The 14,956-nt window shown below is 36.1% G+C and overlaps 1 protein-coding gene and 1 pseudogene across 7 annotated transcripts in view; one reads left to right on the top strand and one right to left on the bottom strand.

The window, feature by feature from the left end:
• The window catches only part of NBEAL1 (neurobeachin like 1), a 182,524-nt gene that overhangs the window by 148,177 nt on the left and 19,391 nt on the right, over positions 1–14,956 (bottom strand). For all 7 annotated transcript variants that reach the window (XM_039222592.1, XM_039222591.1, XM_039222589.1 and 4 more), the window contains one exon: positions 2,284–2,375. In XM_039222592.1, the coding sequence (XP_039078523.1) occupies positions 2,284–2,375 (92 nt within the window). The remainder of the gene's footprint in view (positions 1–2,283; positions 2,376–14,956) is intronic.
• LOC120224360 lies at positions 7,578–8,148 on the top strand (annotated as a pseudogene).

The following is a 14,956-nucleotide window of genomic DNA, read 5'->3' as shown; positions in this document are numbered from 1 at the left end:
TTTAAAAATTTTTAATGTTTATGGGACGCCTGGGTGGCTTAGTCGGTTAAGCGTCCAACTTTCGCTTAGGTCATGATCTCGCGGTTCGTGGGTTCGAGCCCCGCATTGGGCTCTGTGCTGACTGCCAGCTCAGAGCCTGGAGCCTGTTTCAGTCTGTGACTCCCTCTCTCTCTGACCCTCCCCTGCTCACGCTGTCTCTCTCTCCTAGAAATAAATAAAAATATAAAAAAAAAAAATTTAATGTTTTTTTTAATTTATTTCTGAGAGAGAGAAAGACAGCGTGAGCAAGGGAGGGTCAGAGAGAGAAGGAGATGCAGAATATGAAGCAAGCTCTAGGCTCCGAGCTAGCTGTCATCACAGAGCCCGACGCAGGGCTCGAACCCACAAACCATGTGATGATGACCTGAGCCAAAGTCAGATGCTTAACAGACTGAGCCACCCAGGTGCCCCCCAAAAGGACTTTTAAAAAGCAAACTTGATCATGACATTCTCATGCAGAAAATTCTTTAGTAGAGCCTCATATCTTCCATAACAAAAAATCAAAGTCTATTAGCAATGCATGCATGGCATTTCATGATCTGGCTCCTGTTTTTCCAGACTCTACTTAGCCAGGCCTATCCACTTACTGCCTAGGTCCAGCCACAAACTACAAACACTTTCCTCCTTGAAGATTTTTAATTCTTTAGATACTCATCATCATCAACCACCATCCATTTCTCCCCTTCCATTTCAATATATCTATAAATGGAGTTCCTTTTGTGACTAAAAGTATCTGGTGCCTCCTCATTTCTCCAGCTTTTTACCCTAGCCAACCTGACCTCCATTACCTAATAACTACAAGGTCTTCAAGATGGTTTGAGATATAGTAAAAACTTAACCTGGGATGTGGGCTTATACTTTCACTAGTACTTTCCCATAAAATTTGAATTTTTCTCCCATTTTATGATTTTTTTTAATACTTTTATTTCTAGGAGAGAGAGAGAGAGAGAGACAGCGTGAGCAGGGGAGGGTCAGAGAGAGAGGGAGATACAGACTCTGAAATAGGCTCCAGGCTCTGAGCTGGCAGTCAGCACAGAGCCCGACACGGGGCTCAAACCCACGAACCGCAAGATCATGACCTAAGAGAAAGCTGGACGCTTAACTGACTAAGCCACCCAGGCGCCCCCCATTTTATGATTTTTAAATCTAGCTTTGAAAAGTCTGAATACTTCATCTCTTCCAAGATATTTTCTAAGGCCCTACTCTATAATAAAACCATACTTATAAGTATGGTGCGTCAACAGTCAGAAAAAGACAAATATTATGACTTCACTGATACAAAGAATTTAGGAAACTAAACAGATGAACACAGGGCAAAGGGAGCAAAAATAAGATAAAAACAGAGAGGGAGACAGACCATAAGAGACTCTTAAATACAGAGAACAAATTGAGGGTTGCTGGTATGGTGTTAGGGTGCAGGGGTGGGCTAAATGGGCAACAGGCATTAACAAGGACAATTACTGGGATAAGCACTCAGTGTTAATAGACAAGGGATCAATCATTAAACTATTCCTGACAGGGTGCCTGGGTGATTCAGTCAGTTAAGCATCCAACTTCAACTCAGGTCATGATCTCACGGTTCATGAGTCCGAGCCCCGCGTCTGGCTCTGTGCTAACAGCTCAGAGCCTGGAGCCTGCTCTGGATTCTGTCTCCCTCTCTCTCTGCCCCTTCCTACTAGCTTGTGCTCTATCCTTCTCTCTCTCAGAAATAAACATTAAAGAAAAAGCTTAAAAACAAAAAATTATTCCTGAAATCATTATACTGTATGTTAACTAACTTGAATTTAAATTAAAAAAAATAAATAAATAAATAAAAAATAAGTCTCATGAGTTCTCTGAGACTTTCTAGTTAATCACTGAACCTGAAGGAGTTGTGAAAACTTTCAAATTTATAGCCAGTTGGTCAGAGTTACAGGTGGCTCCAAAGACTTGCAACCGATGGCTGAAGTCAGGATAGTCTTGTTGAGGGCTTTTCCCTTAATTTGCAGGATCTGCCACTATAACTCTAGGTAGTTAGTGTTAGAAATGAAGTGAACTGCAGGACACCCAATGGCTAGTAGCTTATCAAAGTAGTATTCTCTACTTCTAGAAGCCAAGTCTCAGCAGGAAAGCCTGCTGTGATCAATTAACAAAGTCTGCCATGAGAGTAGGGTTATACAGGAGTATCTTCTAATAGGTCATCATTGACGTCTTTGTGCCCAAATTAACAAACTCTTCTAAGGATAAGAAATTGTTTCTACATACCTGGTAGGCAGCTTTTCAAAGTCAACATCTAAGAATTGTTCATAGCTAGAAACAAAATTGTCCAACCACAGCTTCAGGTAATCCGGATCTTTCTGAAATAAGAAAACTAATATTAAATATATGTATGTTTCAGGGGGGAAAACATGCTTTCATTCCTATTAAGCAGATATGAAGTGACAAATCTGAAGAAGCAATGATATGAAATCTCTTGAGTGATATTCAGGAAAACCTAAGTATGGTTTTAAAATGTCTTTTAAGTATAGTGAACCCTCAAATGACTTCCCATGTAACTCACACAAAGAGCTTTCCAACTTAACAACTTCCTATAAGATTCTAAACAATTTGCCCTCCCCTATCTCTGGGATCTTATCCACTATCACCCTCTACTTCATGTCCCTCACTATTACTGGAACATGCCAGACATACTCCCACCTTAAGGCCTTTTAATAGCTGTTTTCTCTACCCAGAAGGCTCCTCCCCCAGGTAGATGAATGGCTAACTCCCTCATCTTCTTCAGATCATTCCTTAAATGGCATTCTCAAGAAAGCCTTTTACCCTTTCTTAAAACTGCAAATCTTCTTACTAACCTTGACCTGATCCTATGGTTTCCCCATCCTGTGGTGGTTTCTCATGTTCTACCATGCCATACCATTTACTTAGTTATTAATGTATTATCTGTCATTTTCCCTAAAATGTAGGCCTTTCTAAGGACTTACCATGAGGGACTTCTTTTTGTTTACTAATGCATACCAAGTGCTTAAACAATGTCTGGCATTGACCAGGTGATCAATAAATATTTGTTCATGAATTAATTAGAAATACAAATAGCATAAATAAAATAAAATCAGAGACAGACCATTAACCTAAACATAAAAACTAAAACTAAACTCTTCTAGAAGAAAATATAGGGGAGTACCTTTGGAACCTTGGGGTGGACTAAAATTTCTTGGCTAGCCCACACAAAAAAATCACAAACCAAAAATAAATTTATTAAATAAATAAATAACTCTTAATCAAAATTAAAAACATCTACTCACTGAAATACACCATCAAGACAATGAAAAGAAAAGCCATACATGAGCTGAAAATATTCTTTTTTTCAAATTTTTTTTTAAATGTTTTATTTATTTCTAGGAGAGAGAGAGAGAGAGAGAGACAGCGTGAGCAGGGGAGGGTCAGAGAGAGAGGGAGTCACAGACTGAAACAGGCTCCAGGCTCTGAGCTGACAGTCAGCACAGAGCCCGACACGGGGCTCCAACCCATGAACCGCGAGATCATGACCTAAGCGAAAGTCGGACGCTCAACCGACTAAGCCACCCAGGCGCCCCTGAAAATATTCTTAATACATACATTTAACAAAGGACTTAAACCAAGACTATATAAAGAACTCATAAAAATCAATACTAAAAAGATGACAACTCAACAACAGACACTTTACAAAAGAGGATACATAAATGACCAAATAGTATATGAAAGCATGATCAACAACATTAGTTATCCAGAGAAAAGCAAATAAAAATCAAAAGGAATGCCCATTAAACACCCACTAGAATGGCTAAAACTAAAAAGCCTGACTATACCAAGTGTTGGAGAAGCTGTGGAGCAACTAGAACTCACACTTCTGGTAGGAATATAAAATGGTATAATCATTTAGAGAATAGTTAGGAAGTTTCTTTTAAAATTAAACATAGATATACCACATGGCCCCTAGAAGGAAAACATGTAGCTACAAAAACATACGAAAATGTTCACAGATTTATTTTTAGTAGGCAAAAGCTAGAAATCCAAAATTCCATCAACCAGCTAACTGACAAAGAAATCATGCTATACTCATACAGTGAAATGCTCTTCAGGAATAACACTTAAAAATCCATTGATACAACAACCAACAGAAATTTCAAAAACAAAAAGGGGACCTGAGTGGCTCAGTCGGTTAAGCCTCTGACTCTTGATTTCAGTTCAGGTCATGATCTCACAATTCCTGAGTTCAAGCCCCACATTGGGCTTTGTGTTGACAGTGCAAAGCCTGCTTGGGATTCTACCTCCCTCCATCCCTCCTCCACTCATGGATTCGCTCTTTCAAAGTAAATAAACATTTAAAAGATTTTTTTTTTCCTTTTTATTTTATTTTATTTTTTTTGTTTATTTTTTTTTTTTACAAATAGTTTATTGTCAAATTAGTTTCTACATAACACTCAGTGCTCATCCCCAAAGTGCCCTCCTCCATGCCCATCCCCCCCTCCCCCCCACACCCATCAGTCCTCNGCCCTCCTCCATGCCCATCCCCCCCTCCCCCCCACACCCATCAGTCCTCAGTTTTTGTCAGCATTCAAGAGTCTCTCATGGTTTGCCTCTCTCCCTAAAAGATTTTTTAAAAAGACATTTCAAAAACATTGAGCAAGAAATACCAGGCATTAAAGTTTATACACTGTATGATTTCATTTACACAAAGTTCTAGAGCAGGCTATGGTGACAGAAATTAGATCACTGGCTGGCTGTCCTTCAGAAGACCGACTACAAAGGGACACAAAGGAAACTTTCCTAAGTGATAGAAATTTTCTTATATAGTGGTTACACAAATATTTGCTTGTATCAAAACACGAAATTTGACACTTAAAATGTGTGCATTTTATAGTCTGTAAGTTTTATCTCAAAGTTTACTTAAAGAAAAAAGGATTCTTCAGAAATGTCTAGTTAAATATAAATTACAATGATGCTCAAAATTATTTCCTTCCTCGTAACACTTCTTTACTGCAATAAATTTCAAAGATATTCAGAAGTCTAACTCAGTCATTAAATATTATTGGTTAGGCACTGCTCTTGGATAAAGGAAACTCAAGTAATTTATTTCCCTAAAATAAAAGCATTACACTACAAATCAGAATTGCTAAAAGAATGTTCCCAGAATATGCAGAGACTGCTGACCTTTTGTGTATTTGTTTTTTCTATTTATATACTGTTCCAAAATCAGCTCATAAATTGCCACTATCTACAGGATCAGTGAGAAACAAAATGGAAATATCTCAGAAAAAGTACTACCTTATATGAGAAATTTTCTCAAGGGTTCCATTACTTTTTATTTTCATTTCCAACTAGTACATTATTCGTTTATTCATTTACTCATTTATCCATTCAAGATAGGATTCCAGAAATACAAGTTGATGAAGTATTCCTTAACATTGTTGCTTTTAATTAAGCACATGATTATCTCTCTGTGAAAGTTCAATACAAAACAGTCTCATAACACCATAAAGAATTTATGCATTTTTCCTCATCGTTTATTTAGAAACTCTACAGTATCTGGTTCAAAGTCTAAAGGTCAGGGTTACCAAGTGGTTGTCAGGTAGAGTTCTCCTAGGAATCTTAACAACTATAGGGAAAGATATGGTACATAAATCTGAATATGTTTCTAAATCTGAATATGTTTAGTTTAGTAAAAGCAAAGCAGTTACAGTTTTTTGAGCACATGACATGTGCTCACTACTACAGCAGGTATTTTTTTCAAAATATGTGTTCATTCCATTTACTCCTTAAACCTATCCAAAGGTTTCATTTCCCCATTCTGTAGAAAAGGGATGTAGTGGCATATATAACTTTTCCACAGTCATAAAACTAGTAACTGATACTGGCTGGCATTAAAATGCAAGATGTATGACTCCAATTGTGCTCCTTTCCCTACACTACACTGTCTTTGAATTATGAGCACAACTTTAATGAGCAAATAAGAGGAAAAGAGTCAGGGTCAGGAAACTCAAGGCCATAAACAATTTAAAACATAAAACAGTCACATTCCACACAGTCTGATAAAATTCTTATAAAGGGAGAATCTACTCTTTACTGCCAAAAAACCATAAAAAGATCTCCACACACCCAGAAACCATATTAATTAAATTTCAAGCTTAGTCACTTTCATGGTTAAGAGTTTGGCATACTGAAACACCACAGTATGGTCTCTCTCTCCGTTTGTACACTATTTATGAATACAACCCACAAATGTATTATATACTGCAGTAATACTGGGGTCAAATTATGTAGACTCCTAATACCTGCTCAGCTACTTTCTTAAACAAGTTATCCTATGTTTGCATGTCAATTTTATCCTCTATAAAAATAAGTATAATGATAGTATCTTTCTTACACAGCTGTTGTAAAAATTAAATAATCTAATATATTTCAAGGGCTTAGAACAATGCCTAGCACAAAGTATATGCTCAAGTATTAATATTATTTTTGTAACTAGATGTGCCAAAAATTAGGAAGCTTGCATAAAACAGGAATATTCTATGCAACATATTTAAATATCTCATGATGCCCCTTGCCTAATGATTTTAAGTGTATTCTTTTCCTTTCAAATCTTTTTCATCTCTCTGATCCATTCTTCATCTATAATATTTCCTACCTCAAAGAGTACTAAAGGCACTAAATGAGATAATACATATAAAGCATTCAACAATGCCTGTCATTTAGCAGTTTCTCAAAACATGCTTTTTACCATTATTAAGATATAGACTCTGCTATCAAGTTGGTCATAATTCAAATAAGAATAGTTATGAAATAATTACAAAATCACCTTTGATTTTGCACTCAAACATTTGTCCAACCATCAGTCACTGTTTAAGATAGTCTTTCACTTCAACTGTTATGTAGTTCTCCACTAGTCTTTATAACTTCAATTTCTCCTCCCTATACACAGCTATAATGGGACTTGTTAAACTTAAATCTAATCATTTCTCCTCTCCTGTTCAAATACTTTTGATGGCTCCCCATTACCACAGCATGAGGTTTAAACACTGAGAGAGATGCTGTCCAATAGAGTGGCCACTAGCCAAATATGATTTAAATTACATCTTAAGATCCACTCCCCTATGGGGATGCTTTATAGTAATGGAATTAAGAGACCCATAAAGGGGCATCTGGGTGGCTCAGTTGGTTAAGTGTCCAACTTTGGCTCAGATCATGAGCTCAGGTCATAAGCTCAGGTTATGAGTTCAAGTCCCACATCGGGCTCTCTGTTGTCAGTGCAGAGTCCGCTTCAGACCCTCTGTCCCCCTCTCCCTCTGCCCCACTTGCATTCTGTCTCTCAAAAATAAAATAAACATATAAAAATTAAAAAAAAAAAGAGAGAGAGAGATCCATACAATTTCACCTAGTTCTTAAGGGGTAAGGTTACAGGTAAGAAAAGGGAAAACCTTAACTTCCTTCACACAATGATATATTTGGGTTGTAATATTCTTTCAACTTTTAAACTATAAACTTTTGCTTTTCCCATAAGTGGCCTGAGGTAATCTCTATAAATGGTTCGCTATTCACTTGATCCGGAAAACCCCACAATAATGCAAATAAAGAGGTTCAAGTCTTTGTGTTCACTTTAAGAATACATGTGAAATTGCCCCAAGTATCTGAAAGATGTCACTTTGCAGGAGCAGTGTGTGCCATTCAGACGCTACAATGGTGGGGTTGGTAGGTGTGCCCAGGCCAAATGGTGGGGCTGGACACAGGGTTGGTGGCCCAAAAACAGTACTGAATTTTTACTGCACATGTTTAAAAATGCAGAGAGTAATGCTGAATTTAAGGGTTTAGATACAGATTTTCTGGTCATTGAGCACATCCAAGTGAACAAAGTGTCCAAGATGCACCATAGAACTTACAGGGCTCATGGTCGGATTAACCCATATATGAGCTCTCCCTGCCACACTGAGATGATCCTTACTGAAAAAGAGCAGATTGCTACTAAACCAGAAGAGAAAGATACCACAGAAGAAACTGAAAGAACAAAAACTCATGGCAAATCAAAGTAAAAACAGAATGCTGGTTGTCTTTATTATTAAACATATTTCAAGTATCCTCACAAAATGGATCAAATAGTTTTCTTCTGATTAAAATTAGAAACATTATTCTGTTAGCCCTGTGCCACTAATTTTGGTTAATAAACATGCTGTTTTGAAAAAATAAATTAAATAAATAAATAAATAATAAAACTATAAACTTCTAAATACATATACATATTTCAACCAATACTGGGCAGCTTCCAACTTACATGAGTTGCATTGTAAAAGTTCACTTAAGTCAGTTACATTTATAATGTAGATTCTAACATCCTATGAAAAGAAGATAAATCCTGCCCCCAACAGAAACATTATTTTAAAATAATTTTTTTAATGTTTATTCATTTTTGAGAAGAGACAGACTGAGCATGAGTGCGGGAGGGGCAGAGACAGAATCTGAAGCAGGCTCCAGGCTCCAGGCTGTCACTACAGAGGCCAACACAGGGCTAAAATTCACTAACCATAAGATCATGACCTGAGCCATTGTTCCATAGAAAAGAGGCATAAACAAATAAATGCAAAATAGCATAAGGAAGTAAAGCAGTTATATAAAAAGCACTGAAATAATAAAAAGGGAGTTATGGACTCAGCCAAAATTGTAAGTAACTGAAGCACTCAAAAGTTTTTCACAGATCCTCCCCTGCTCATGCTGTCTCTATCTCTCTCTCAAAAATAAATAGAACATTAAAAAAAAATTTTTTTTTAAGTTTTTCACAGGTCATTATAAGCAGATATACTCAAGGAAGTCCAGACAGATAGAAAATAGCAAGGTATTATCAAAGACATACAATATCTGGTCCTGTTAAATAAATAAATAAAACTGGAGAAGTCAGCATTTCCTGAGCAAGTACTTAGAGACACTGTTCACTTGGACGGCAAATAAAATGTGAAGTTAGAAAAAAAAGGAGGAAAAGAAAGATGGCTATGCTTAATCAAGTTTGAGAAGCACTACTTAAGCAAAATTAAACAAGATTTTTAATAATATATTATCTTTAAGGTGAAATATGCCTTGTGAATGGCATTGAAAGTGGTGGTTATAATGTGAAATTTTTAAGAACATATAATCATGAACCTTACATTCCTGACATCAGTTTTATCAAAGAAACAACTTTTTTATTTGGTTGATCTTTTCTATTACATGTATTAATTCATTAATTTCTAAAATAATTTTGTTAAACAAAATTTTAAACATACTTATAATGACTCAGCTTTAATTATCAAATCATGCATGAATATTCTTTCACCTGTATCCTCATTATCAACTAGATTATTTATTTATTTTTTTTAATGTTTTATTTTTATTTATTTCTAGGAGAGAGAGAGATACAGCGTGAGCAGGGGAGGGTCAGAGAGAGAGGGAGTCACAGACTGAAACAGGATCCAGGCTCTGAGCTGGCAGTCAGCACAGAGCCCAACGCGGGGCTCGAACCCACGAACCGCGAGATCATGACCTAAGCGAAAGTCGGACGCTTAACCGACTAAGCCACCCAGGCGCCCCATCAACTAGATTATTTTGAAGCAAACACAGTATCATTTCATCCACAAACATTTCAAAACATATTCCTAAAAGGTACCTTTTAAAACTATGACATTATCACATGTCAAAAAATTTACAGTTCCTTTATATCAGTGTTCAAGTTTTCCTGATTTGTTGATAAATGCCCTTCTTTTTTTAACAGTCCGATAAGATCAGGACCCAAATAAAGTCCACAAATTGCATTTGGTTGATGTATTTATCAGGTCTATTTAAACCTATAGGTTTCCATTACATCTACTTTTATTGGCCTAATTTACTTGTTGAAGACACTGGGTCATTTGTGAAATAGTATTTCTCACATTAGGACTCTGCTGACTACGTATTCTTCTGTCATTTGACATGTTCCTCAGCCTCTATATTTCCAATTAAATAGTAGATCTAGAAACTATCAAATTTAGGTTCATGGTTTTTTGGCAAAAAATACTACATAGGTGTTGCTCTGTATGTCCTTCAGAAGGTACATATCTAGTTGTCTCTTTTGTGATGTTAAAGCTAGTGATCATCATTTTCTAGACCTAGTATTTTATGAGTAAATTTTGTAATAACCTTATAATTTCCTTGTATTACCATGACTACTAGAAATATTTGCAAAAGAAACTATTAATCTCATTTCCACATTCCTAAGATTATATCCATTTACAGATTAGGTTTATGCCATTAATCCCAAAATGTTATATAATAGATGATTTATCAAAATGAAACATACTTCTGGGCACCTGGGTGGCTCAGTTGGATAGGCGTCTGACTCTTGATTTCGGAACAGGTCGTGATCTTACAGTTCAAGAGTTCAGGCTCCACAACAGGCTTCATCAGGCTCTGTACGGACAGTGCAGAGCCTGCTTGGGATACTCTCTCCCCCTTCCATGCTCACATGTGTGCTCTCTCTCTCAAAATAAACTTAAAAAAAAATACACCCGTTAATACATGTCTGCCTTCTTAAATGCATGTATTTCCTGCAATAATTAAAAAAAAAAAATAAATTTGAGAATTTTCATATTAAAAATAACCTTACAATTTGCCTCACTCTACTTTGTTTGGATTTATTCTTGTCTTCTGGAAATGCACAGCATATTGATAATATATTTCTGCATTACAAATTAAATACATTTAGGAACTTAAACAAATATTTTATCAGAGTTATAGGTCCAGAATTCAAAAGCAGCTCAGGTGGACGGTTCTTGCTCAGAGTTTCTCATGAGCCTTCATTATAATGAAGATATCAAATAGGGTTGGAGGAAAGCTTGACTGGGCTGGAAGAACTACTTTCTTTAAAAACTTTTTTTTTTTTAATGTTTATTGACTTTTGAGAGAGAGACAGAGCATGAGGTGAGGAGGAACAGAGAAAGAGGGAGACACAGAATCCAAAGTAGGCTCCAGCCTCTGAGGTGTCAGCACAGAGCCCAACATGGGACTCAAACTCACCAACCACCAGATCATGATCTGAGCTGAAGTCAGACACTTAACCGACTGAGCCACCCAAGCGCCCCGGGAGGAGCCACTTTCAACCTTTCTCATGTGGTGGCTGGCAAGGCTTCATTCAGTTCTTCACAAAATGGGTCTCTCCATAGGGCTCACAACATAGCAGTTGGTATTCCCAAGTGAATGATACAAGAAAACAAAGAGTGAGATAGAAATAGCAGCGTCTTTTCTAATTTCAGAAACGACATATCACCACCACTTTTGCCAAATTCTATTGGTCACAAAAGAATCCTGGTACAATATAGTAGAGGACTATAAGGTTGGCAACCTCAAATGTGTAATTCATTAATTTTTAGCCTTTAAAAAAATTTATTTAAAGCCATAAATTTTCCTAAGTAATGGGTAGCTGCTTCATATCAGTTCTAAAATGCATACTTTTATTATCCAAGTCCCCCAAAATTCCAATTGTTATTACTTATTCTTTCATCAAAGGTTTATTTAAAAAGGTATTTCATGGCCTCCAAACATTCCTTCTTAATATTTTTTGTTGATTTCTTCCTTCATTCACATTGTTAAACATACTCTAATTTTTATCATTTGAAATTTGTTAAAATTTGCTCTAGAGTCAGCTATATCATTTTTGTTAAGTGTTTCATGTACTTGAAAGGAATGTATGTTGTGTATGATGTTCTTCATAAATCCCTTATATCAAATTTGTCAATCCTATTGTTTAAATCTTTTGTATCTTTACAGTATATTCATTCTATTAGTTACTAAAGTTAAAAAAAAAAAAAAACTAACTAAAAGTTAGAAAAAATAACCCTGTGATTTTCACATGCTCATTTCTCTGGAGTTCTGTCAATGGTTGCTTTACTTTGAAACTATTTATAGAATACACACAAATTGAAAATTGTCATTATTTTCCTGGTGAATTAAGCAGTTTTGTTGAACATGGTTTTATTTCACTTTCCTCTTTGAAAAAAATTCATTGATTGGAACTAACAGATTGGTAAGTTTTTTCTTTAATGATGTCAACCTTTCCCCCTCTATCACTATTACTGAAAAATCAGCTATTAATCTGTCATCCCTTCGAAGAGAATTTTTCTCTGGCAGCTTTTAAGATTTTTCTCTTTCTGGTTTTCTGCAAAACTATTATGGTTTCACTATGCTGTATCTTGGAATGGAATTAGTTTTACTTATGCTGGTTAAAATTCAGCAGACAGGGCCGCCTGGATGGCTCAGTCGGTTAAGCGTCCAACTTCGGCTCAGGTCATGATCTCACGTTTCAAGGGTTTGAGCCTCACGTTGGACTCTGTGCTGACTGTCAGCTCAGAGCCTGGAGCCTGTTTCAGATTCTGTATCTCCCTCTCTCTCTGACCCTCCCCTGTTCATGCTGTCTCTCTCAGAAATAAATAAAACATTAAAAAAATTTTTAAATAAAATAAAATTCAGCACATTCATTAATCCTGGAATGTTCTCACCCATAATTTCTTCAAATACATTTGTTTAAGTCTTCATCTCCTCTCCTTCACAGTTGATTTAAACCTTTTCACACTAGCCTTCATATCTCTTAACCCTCCCTCCATATTTTCCCTTTCTTTCTCTTACTAGGCTAATATATGTATTTTTTAATGTTTATTTTTGAGAGACAGAGTGCGAGTCAGGGAGGGGCAGACAGTGAGGAAGAACAAAATCTGAAGCAGGTTCCAGGCTCTGAGCTGTCAACACAGAGCCCAACGTGGGGCTCAAACTCACGAACCTCAAGGTCATGACCTGAGCCAGTCAGACACTTAACCAACTGAGCCACCTAGGTGCCCCTTAGGTTATATCCAAAAAGTATTTATGATCCCCGTTCCAATTCTCCAATTCTCTTCAGCTGTCTAAACTCATATTAACCTCACTTATTGGTTTTAATTATTATTGGGTTCCCCCCCAATTTCTAGACAGTCTATTTCTTTTTTAAAAATTCTTTTTAAAAGTTCACACTTTATATCATATTTATCTGATTCTAAAATTTTTTTACATTTTGGTATCTTTGAAATCTAAATGCATCTTACAATAGCTCTGAGAGAGGCTGCTGTTAAGACAGATTTGCCAATGCCTGTGCAAAACTAGTAACAGGTGTTTCATATTGATAACCTTTCACTAGATTTATGTACATAGTACTACATGTTGAGTTTTATTGCTATTCAAAATGTTCAAAAAATTATACTATGTTTAGGCAATAAAATGAAGTTACTGTGTATACAAAAAGGCATGAAAACAGCGGCAGGGTATAATTTGATATTAATGATACAACTATTCGTTATTGTAGAAATAATCACAATTTTATGTTTTATGGCAAAGAAACAGCTAAGTGCTTTACAAAGTTGACAATGGGAGATACACTAAAATACAGGAAATGGAAATACATGCAAAAGAACTAGCTACCATATGCCAATTAATGCAAATGAAGACAAGAGTATCTGCCAAATCCCTTGGAAAAGATGAAAGAAATTTCAAGGCAATGAGAGCCTGGTACGGTTGATTGATAGATACATCCTTATTAAAGTATTAAGCTGAAATCTGAAAAAATATTTGGTATCTGCACTGAAAGTTTCTTCTTCCAGAGGGACTGAATTTGCTTTTACCAATCACCAGACTAGTCTGCATGACTTGAGGCTTTTTGAACTAGAACAAAAGATAAATTTGATTGCAAATCCATAAAAGCATCAACTTGTGGGAACATCACCTCAAGGACTTTTCACCTTTTGGCTCTGCTTAACACAAAGGCATTTTTCCCTGGAGTTCCCCTGAAGATAGAAGGTAGAAGAGTGAGGTGGGTTTGTTTTCAGTTGATCTTTACCCCAAGGGTAAAAGATGCAGAAAAGATGAAGAAATCAGTGTTGCTAATTATTGTCTGAATTCTGAAATCATCAAAGGAGTTATGGCAGATTTCAATCATTTTACATAGTACATTTTACATCTTAATAAATTTTGAATGACTAGAATAAAATTGTCAGAAAAAAATTCTGTTTTCACAAATTAAATCAAAAGTTTTTGTGAAAGCCTCTGAGTATAAACAGAAAAGCAATTTAGGTAGGCCAAACACTTAAATCCATACACTACAAGAAACTAAACTTTGATCTATAAGCATTATATTTTACATATTTTAAAATGAAGGGCAACAGAATTAAATGCAGCAACACGATTCCTAATGATTAATAATGAGTCTAATGAAGGAGAATATTTTAAATGACAACTACTGGGGTGCCTGGGTGGCTCAGTCGGTTAAGCGTCCGATTTCAGCTCAAGTCATGATCTCACGGCTCGTGGGTTCGAGCCCCAGGTTGGGGTCGGTGCTGACGCTAGCTCAGGGCCTGGAGCCTACTTCGGATTCTGTGTTTCCCTCTCTCTCTCTGACCCTCCCCTGCTCAAGATGTCTCTCTCTCTCTCAGAAATAAGTAAAACATTAAAAGAGAATTTTTTTTAAATAAATGACAACTACTAACTACCAATGATTAAAGTAAGTTACGATTTTTTCATACCAAGTCTTACTATTTTTCTGGAACTTAGAAATAGTCTAATTATCCACATCTTAACATGTACACACACAAATATTCTAAGTAGTTTCATAATATATTAACAAATCTGCATTAGAAATGTCAAAGTATACCTAAAAATGAATAAAATAAAACATCCATCATTTACCTACCATAAATGTGATCTATGAGTAAAAGGGGTTGTACATACACATCTCAGTCCCAAAGTCTGAAGTTAACCTAATAGCAAACCCCAGTCTTTTCCACATTACAGTGAGAGGGGAGACAAGTATGTCTTTTACTTCAAATACTACAGAACATCATGTTGGAATTATTAGACAATATAGTTAGATGAGAGAAAACAAGTGAGG

Source organism: Hyaena hyaena, unplaced genomic scaffold (genome assembly GCF_003009895.1).
Source record: "Hyaena hyaena isolate Hyena2069 unplaced genomic scaffold, ASM300989v1 scaffold_1166, whole genome shotgun sequence".
NCBI classification, from domain to species: Eukaryota; Metazoa; Chordata; class Mammalia; order Carnivora; family Hyaenidae; genus Hyaena; species Hyaena hyaena.
The sequence above is the reverse complement of the archived record's forward strand: the minus strand, read 5'-3'. Positions and strand labels throughout refer to the sequence as shown.